At 65.3% G+C, this 8,311-nt stretch overlaps 3 protein-coding genes across 3 annotated transcripts; 1 reads left to right on the forward strand and 2 right to left on the reverse strand.

Moving 5' to 3' along the window:
• Positions 1–52: 52 nt before the first annotated feature.
• MNEG_11377 (GTP pyrophosphokinase) lies at positions 53–3,436 on the reverse strand (the record flags this gene model as incomplete). Its single annotated transcript, XM_014040149.1, has 7 exons — positions 53–288; positions 578–745; positions 1,075–1,365; positions 1,730–1,855; positions 2,066–2,248; positions 2,432–2,725; positions 2,906–3,436. Coding segments are annotated over 7 exons (1,829 nt in total), but the record flags the coding sequence as incomplete, so codon positions are not given.
• A 3,686-nt stretch (positions 3,437–7,122) lies between these two features.
• On the reverse strand, positions 7,123–7,732 carry MNEG_11378 (Histone H2A; the record flags this gene model as incomplete). The annotated part of the gene is made up of 2 exons (XM_014040150.1): positions 7,123–7,448; positions 7,672–7,732. 2 exons carry the CDS (start codon positions 7,730–7,732, stop codon positions 7,123–7,125), a joined length of 387 nt encoding a protein of 128 aa, XP_013895604.1.
• Positions 7,733–8,001: 269 nt separating this feature from the next.
• MNEG_11379 (hypothetical protein) lies at positions 8,002–8,274 on the forward strand (the record flags this gene model as incomplete). Its single annotated transcript, XM_014040151.1, has 2 exons — positions 8,002–8,122; positions 8,243–8,274. 2 exons carry the CDS (start codon positions 8,002–8,004, stop codon positions 8,272–8,274), a joined length of 153 nt encoding a protein of 50 aa, XP_013895605.1.
• Between the last annotated feature and the right edge of the window lie 37 nt (positions 8,275–8,311).

Consider the following 8,311-nt stretch of genomic DNA (forward strand, 5'->3'; position numbering starts at 1 on the left):
CGTCGGCGCCGCGGCCGGCGCGGCCGCCGCCGCAGGCGCGTCGTCGAGCGACGCGTCGGGCGACGCGGCTGCCAGCGACTCTATCAGCGCCGCGAGCACCGGGTCGCGCTGCGGGCTGCCGCCCTCGCGGACCTTGGAGTCCCGCAGGCGCAGCTTCTCGGCAGCTACCCACTTCTTCCACTGCACCAGGCGGTCCAGCCAGAGGTCCTCGCGGGACAGCTTCTCCTTGTACCGCCAGTGGGCGGCAAAGCCGTACTCGGCTATGTAGTGCATCTTGGGGGTGCGGATCTGGGGGAGAGGTGGAACGGGTGGAGGGCGTGTCAGGGGGAGCCCAGCAACTGGTGAGAAAGGGGTGCCAGCCAGGCGGTGCTTGTGTCGAGGGCATGCCGCTAATTCAGCGCCCGGGTATTGCATGTGCGAAGGAGCCGGCGCCGGCCGAGCATGCCGCGCGCCTGCCGCACGCGCTCGGAGGCCCGCCGGCCCCGCCCGCCGCGCACAGTTGCGCGGCGGGCAGGATGCCCGCGGCCGCGGGCTGGGCGCCGCGCGGCGCATCATCCACAAGCCGCCGGGCGCGCACCTGGACTTCCAAGAGTGAGGGCACGGGCAGGCCCGCGGCGGCGGCGGTTGCGGGGTCGTCCGCGCCCTGGATGGCGGGGGCGGCGCCAGCTCCCGCGTCAGCGGCACCCGTGAAGACAGTGGTGTGGAGGCTCTGGTAGCCGTTGCCCTTGCGGTTGCGGACATAGTCCTGGTGGGGGTGAGGGGAGTGCAGGGGTGGCGTGGTTTCAGGGGTCAGCTGGTTTCGGAGCAAGGCAGAAGAGGCGGCAAGGCTTGTTGTTGGGGCGGGGCGCATTGGGTGCGAAGTCAATCCGTGCAGCAGCCAGAAACTTGCAGGCATGTCAGGTGGGGCGCACTCAGGTGGCTGCCCCGACGCTGTTCAAGGCCAGCAGTCCAGCCACCCGACTGCCCAGCACCAAGCCACACATCGCCGGGGTGTGTGGCCAGCCGGTGTGTGGCCAGCCAGCCGGCCCGCGCGCCCCCAACCCCCCTCGGCCCCCACCCCTCCCGCTGCCGCACCTTGAAGCGCCCCGGCACCGCCGCCCAGAGCCCCTCCACCTCCCGCAGTGCGCGGTAGCAGTCGTGCTTGTGCGGCACCACCACCCTCAGCGCCGCCACGTCGTACACCTCGTCGATGCGGTCCACGCCCAGGCCGCCGGCCTGCAGCTTGCGCCACACGCCGTAGATGTTCTTCACACGGCCGCTGACGTCCACCACGTCCAGGCCGGCCGCGGCCAGCGCGGCGCGGACCTGGGCTACGCGCGCAGGGAGGTCGATGAGGGCCGCACGCTCCGCAACGGCGCGGAAGACCTGCGGGCGCAGGGCGACGGCGGCGTGTACGCGCACGTGAGCGTGTGCGCGTGGGCGGGCGGGCGGGCGGGCACATTTCAAAGCATGCGCGAGGGCGTTGGATAGCGGAACGAGGAGAGCGGCCTTGAGAGGCGCCGGCCCCAGGCCTGCAGCATTCGCAAGCGCGGCAAGCCGCCCAGGGCCCAGCTGCGTGCGGGCGCAGGGCGCCCAGGCGGGCGTGCCCAGCAAGCTAGACATTCCCACGTGCAGGCCCAGGCGCGCAGCCGCAGCCGGCCTGCTGTGTGGGGCCGGCTGGCTGCCCGAGGGGTCGGCTTTGTTGGGCCGGCTGGCTGCCCGGGCAGCGCGTGTGGCAGCGGCCGCGCACCTGCTCATAGTCCTCGGGCTGCAGCGTCTTGAAGGCCAGGTCCTCCAGCTCCGCCTTGACGCTCCACGCGCCAAGGCGGTTGGCCAGCACCGCAAACACGTCCAGCGTCTCGCTCGCCATGCGCACCTGGGGTTTTGGTGCGGCGGGGGCGCCCAAATGAGCAATGAGAAAGGGCCCTGGAAAAAGGGCCGCCGACGCAGGGGGTGCAGCAGGCAGCGCTTCATGCGCTGCAGTGCCGCACTAGCTGCGGCACTAGCTGCGGCGCCCTCACACTCTTGCCGTGCACGGTCGCCAGGGGGTGCTGGACGGGCGCGCGCGCAGCGCCGACGTGCGCACCTGCTTGCAGCGCGAGAGCGCGCCGACGGTGCGCATGTTGTGCAGGCGGTCGGCGAGCTTGACGAGCAGCGCGCTGACGTCAGACATGGACGTCAGCATGTGGAGGATGGAGGCCGCCTCAAGGGAGTGCGCGTTGTCGCGGTACAGCTGGGACACCTCGCTCAGGCGCGTCACCTTCTCCACCTGTTGATGGGTGGGGGCGGGGGGCCATGTTGGATGGGGCGGCGGGCAGTGCAGCATCAGAGCCGCCGTGGTGAAAGCAGGGCTCAGCGAACGTGTGAGGGCACGCCCCGTCGGTCGGCAAGGACGAGCACGGGAGCAGAACCGGCGCGCTGGCAGCCGCTGCCCGCGGGCCCGCGCGCCCACCAGCTCGACGCAGGAGCGCGGCACGTGCTCCTCCAGCTGCCAGGCCGTGACGCGCGTGTCGCTCAGCACGTCGTGCAGCAGGCCCGCGGCCACGGTCTCCTCGGGCAGCCCCAGCTCCGCCAGGATGGCGGCCGTCGCCAGGCAGTGCGATATCACGGGCTCGCCGCTCTTGCGCAGCTGGCCCGCGTGCGCGCGCGACGCGGCGGCATAGGCGGCGCGGACGACGGGGGAGGCCATGACGGGGTGCTGGCCGGCGAGGGCATCGAGCTGGGCAAAGTCGGGCTCGGACGAGTCCTGGAGGGGTTTATGGTTGATTTGGTGTGTGGTTGGTGGAGCTGGCGCACGAGGCGAGGCAGGGGCCGTGCATCAAAGAGGGTGAGCCTGCAAGCCGGCAGCTACAGCCGGCATGCTGCTGCTGGCCGCTCGAAAGCGCCCGCGCCCGCGCCCGAGCTCGCGCCCGCGCCCGCACCGCACCTGGCGCCGCAGGAAGCCGCCGGACGGCGACGTGGTGCCGAACAGATCGAGTGCAGGCGAGAACGCCGAGCCAGCAGCGGCTGCGGCGCCGCCGCCAGAGGACCCTGGCGGCAGGTCTGACAGCGCGATGCTCAGCAGGCTGGTCTCGCGACGCCCCGGCGATGGTGGCGCCCCTTTTGGTGGGGCGTGGGTTTCCGAGGGGGCATCGAACCCGATGAGCACGTTCTGCGCCTTGACGGCAGACGGCCCCGCCGGCGGGCGGGAGCGGAGGGAGCCGCCCGCCGCGGCGGAGGCGGATGCGGCGGACTGGCTGCGGGACGCCGGCGTGCAGCTCTTGCTGGAGAAGCTGAAGCGCGCCGAGGGACGCAGCAGGGGCGATGCGCCGTCCTCGCTGCGGCGCTCGGCTGTCACTGCGCCTCCGTCATTGGAGATGCGCGCGCACGGGACGAGCCGTGCGGCGCCCCTTGCAATCGGTAGCGCCGGGCTGCGCGCCACCGAGGTCGGCGGCGAGCAGGCCACCGCCGGTCCCATAAAACTGCTTTGAGCGTGGTACGGACTCCCACTATTACTGGCGGTGTTCTACTGCGGGTTTGTTCAACGCCGCTGCCCTCCCGCGAAAACAAAAGCCACGTGGGGTGCCTTTCGAGGGGGTGTTTTGAGATACGTATGTTGTTATCGAGCACACACTGCTGGGCTGCTACGGGCCCTCCCTCGCAAGAGGTTCGTGCTGCTGGCCTCTGATGATGCGGGGGCCGCGTGGGTCACACTCGTCGGCGTCAAGGCCTTGTCGTTTACTTCAGCTGACTTGTACAGTTGTGGGGCCGTGTGCAAAGCGGGGCCTGCGTGGGACAAGGGCTCGCGTGGTGTGATTCGGTTGTCGGAGGCTACGCTTGAAGAGGTATAACAGACGCAATCAAGAGACTCGATGATTAGAAAGCGATTGGTGCACGCGGGGATGACCAGACCTCAGACGCACGCTCGCTCGCACGCTCGCTCATCGATGGGCTGCTTCAATGCAGTTTCGCGCCAGCAGAAGTGGGACATTGAGGCAGCGCCTGTGCTGCACCATGGGAGCATGCCTGGAAGGTGCGTGCTATTACCAAGGGCGTGATAAATAAGGACTTACACTCTCTGTGTTGAGCCTCAAACATACAGACACCCACAGTCATGCAGGCACAAACTCTCGCACGCACGCCCCGCACCAGAGGCGAGCATGCTCCCATGTGCATGACGCTAACGCATTGATTCAAGCGGCTGGTATTGGCATGCGATACAATGGGTAAGCGGCAGGCATGCTTGCTGCGCCAAACCATCCTGCCCTTCGTCACAAGCTATTGGCAGGCGCTGTCTGTTCGGAGTTGGGAGACTTGGGGTGCATTCTTGCAAACGTACGGTGCGCCCAGGTGGTCAGTTCGGGGAGCGCTGTGGCGCGTAACTGACAAGGCTGCAAGCACAGGCAGCGCGTACGCTGCTGCCAGCTGTCGCAGGGGGCTGGAAGGCCCTTGGGGGTGGGGACGGGCCTCATTTGCGGGATGCGGGGCGGCCTGGGCAGTGTCAGTGATGGCGGTGGCGGCTGCAGCGGGGAGCCCACCCACTTGTGCTGACTACCGCCACCGGGCGCCTGCCCTATTGCACATGAGCTCCACACAGGTCACGTGATGGTACACAGCTGATGGTACACAGTGTCTGGCTGGATGGATTGGGCACGCATGCTTTTCATCAACTGGCTCTCAAGTTGTTTGCCAAATGTATGCATATTGGCGGCCGCATAGTTGCGGCCATCTGCTGCATCTGCTGGCGAAGCTGCATCTGGTGCCAGCCTAGGACTCAAGTGGCTGCGGTCAGCGGCAATCTGGTGCAAGGGTGGAGGGCGACGGGGCAGCTCTATGCGAGCAGGTCGCGGTGTCGGCCTGCTGGATGAGGGTATGCACGTCAAGGCGTGGGTCGTAGCAGCATTCTATGCTGCAAAAGTTCTCCCCTCGTATGGGCTGCAGTGATAGACACTCAAGGGCCAAAGAGCGCGGGGGCCAGGCAAGCACCCCAGGGTCCGAGGAACTGGGGCCTGCGGCAGTGGCTATGCTCGCTGCAAATGCAGCACAGCTGCGTCCCATATGCGCTACAGCATGCAACAATGCAAACCCCTGCGGCACTGCGTGCTCGTGGCCTGGCTTGTTACACTGTGCTGCATACACGACGGCGCACTGAATTTGAACAACTCATCGCGAGCGCGTGGCGGTCAACTTTCAGCATGTGGTGCGCGGTTGACCAACTTCGCGCACCTTCAGAAAATCAATCAAGGCATTTCTTGGCAGCGGATGGAAACCAAAGTATACCTCAACTACCTTGGAGTCGTGTGCCCAAACCTTATGTGCAATACATGACGCAGAGTGGGAGGCAGCCTCTGAGGGCGGCGCCGGGCGCCGGGCGCCCAGAATACAAGCAATCTGACTGTACATTATGGAACGCTATGAGCAGCCGCTCATGATTGCATCCATTCAATCTTCGGCTTGGTGTTCGATACAAACAACAATGGCTTACCAGGAGCCATCCACTGCGGGTAACTATGCTGCCCTCGTAGATCGCAGCCACGGGCAAGTTGTCTTTTGGGATCTCGAGCACCAGACGCTTGTGGATGCTTTGAAGGCCGCTGGTCTTGCCGGCCTGCCCTTCTCCGCCCTCGACGCCGGGTGTGGCGAGGGCCGGTTGGCGCGGCGCCTGCGGGAACTGGGTGCAGCGGTGGTAGTGGGCTGCGACTCTTCAGCCCATTTGATTGAGAAAGCGCGCCAGGAAGGGGGCGCAGGCATGAACTACTATGTGCGCGACCTGGCAGATCCTGCTAGTGCAGAAAACCTTCCAGGTGGGTGACGCCCCGTCCCTAGCATTGCGCCACTATTTGGCGTTCATCAGAAGTTGAGCGCAGGCCGTCCGTACGCCACGCACCGTCCTACATGATGGCTTGCACACACCTCAATCTACCGAGCGACCCTCCCCCTGCAGGCACTGCCTCTGCGCTTGTGCTCGCCCGAGCGCCCGCCATACGCATCTGCCCTCCCCCCGCCAATCCTGTCGCCAAACACGCAGGCGCCCCTTTCGATCTCGCCATATGCATCTACGTGCTCCAGATGGCCAAGACCGAGGCAGAGCTGCGCCGCATGTGCGCGTTCCTCGCCCGCAACGTGCGCCCGGGCGGCGCGGCGCTGGTCCTCACGGTCTCTGGGGAGTACCGCCCGCAGCCGCGGCAGTCGGCGCTCATGCTAAGCGCATGGGGCTTCGACTCGCAGAGGCCAAATGCGCGCGACTTGGCAGAGCTGGGGGCGGTGCAGGACGGCGACGGGGCAGGATCAGAGGTTGGCGGCAGGGATGGCGGACGCGGCGAGGCAGGGGCGAGCTCCCCGGCCGTCGGCGGGGCAGAAAGCTGGCCGAGGCATGTGGTGTTCTGTTTTGGCAATGAGCGGGTGCTGAACTTCCAGTGGCCCAAGGAGACGTACGAGCAATGCCTCAAGGACGCGGGGTTTGGCACCGTGACTCACTTTCCCCTGCGGCGTCCTTCAGGGCTGGCGACCACGGCAGCAGCGACAGCAGCAGCAGTAGCGGGCGGCAGCGGCGCGGATGCCAGGCTGTCAGCAGAGGGGATGGAGTTGTTGCAGCTGTACCTGCAAAACCCTCACTGCACAGGATTTTTGGCAACCAACAGGAGTTGTGAGGCGAGGGCGGCATGACAGCTGAATGAAATGGCGTGTGATGTTATCGAAGTGCACGCTGTGCCTCAACACATGCATTCAACCTGTAAGCTGTTGGGGGCAAGTGCTGGGATGTCTGGAGTGCGTGACAATTTGCTCAAAGGGATTTTTCTTCCAAGCACTTACTTCCAGCAAAATGTGAGTCCTTTTGAGTAAGGAAATTAAGAACACCGCTGCAGACATGCATGGTTTACCTGGGCACAGCACAGCGCAAGAGCAGCAACAAACCACGCAGTTCCCTTACAAGGATGGTGTGGTCTGTGCTGCGTCGTGGCAGCAGTACTGCAGTTTACGCAGCCACCAATCTGATACCACAACCAAGACCAACCACCGTTAAGCCGCATGCGAGCACAGGACCCAACCAAATATTATTCATGGGTTGGTGGTGGCGAGAGCCACCGTTTTGTTGGGGAGTTGCGCAAGCACGCGCGCGCCAGGGCAGGCGCGCCACGTCAAGCGGCGTCCGGGCGCGCCGCTTTACTCGGCCTCGTCCTTGCCCTTCTTGCCCTTGGTCTTGGGCAGCAGCACGCCGTGGATGTTGGGCAGCACGCCGCCAGACGCGATGGTCACGCCGCCCAGCAGCTTGGACAGCTCCTCATCGTTGCGGATGGCCAGCTGGATGTGGCGGGGCACGATGCGGTTCTTCTTGTTGTCGCGGGCCGCGTTGCCTGACAGCTCCAGCACCTCAGCGGCGAGGTACTCGAGCACGGCGGCCAGGTAGACGGGCGCACCCGCGCCGATGCGGGTGGCGTACCGGCCCTTCTTCAGGAAGCGGGCGATACGGCCCACGGGGAACTGCAGCCCTGTCAGATAGATGTTCAAACACAGTGGAAGCGTGAGTTTACCATGCATGTGATGCTGGAATGTGCAATTCACCACAGCCATGCACAGGCACGCAGCATTGCCGCTGTTGCGTGCTGTCAAGGTGCAGCCCGGCGGTCAACAACAGTGCCAGCAGCAACGCGTTCCCTGAGTGCCATGTAGCTGGCAGGACAAGCTGCCATGCTTCTCATTTGAGCCTCTCACCGGCCTTGGAGCTGCGGGACACCGGCTTCTTGCCCGACTTGCCCTTGCCGCGGCCCGACATGGTTCAGGTGATGTGTTGGCTTGAAGATTCGTGGTGTGCAAGGTGCGATGGAGAGTGTCTGCAGACGTGCGGCACGACTGGACCTTATAAAGCAAACGGGGACAGTCCAGCTTCGTGCTGCATTCCCTCGCGGGGCTTTGAAACAGGCGGGCAGCTGCCCGAAGCTGCTGCTCTCTATTGCCGCCTCATAACCCCCTCAAGCCTTCGATCACATCAGACGCGTCCCTGACCACCCTCACTCATCACGACTTTCACCTGAACCAGCAACCATGGCCCCCAAGGTCGGCGAGAAGGGTCCGGCGAAGAAGGGCCCGGCCAAGAAGGCCGCGGACGGCAAGGCCAAGAAGAAGAAGGTCTCCAAGGCGGAGACCTACAAGATCTACATCTACAGTGCGCACCCGGGGCTGGGGAGACGGCTGTGTATGCAGTGTCGCACTCAACAACAAGCCCGTGATGATGGCAGCAGCAGCAGCACTGCGACTTCAGCAGTGCAACCCACCTGCAATGCAGACGTGCCTGCCACTCATACGTGCCCTCTCTGACACACACTCCCAATCCAACCCATGATATTAAAACCTG

This window comes from Monoraphidium neglectum (genome assembly GCF_000611645.1).
Source record: "Monoraphidium neglectum strain SAG 48.87 unplaced genomic scaffold scaffold02715, whole genome shotgun sequence".
Taxonomy (NCBI): domain Eukaryota; kingdom Viridiplantae; phylum Chlorophyta; class Chlorophyceae; order Sphaeropleales; family Selenastraceae; genus Monoraphidium; species Monoraphidium neglectum.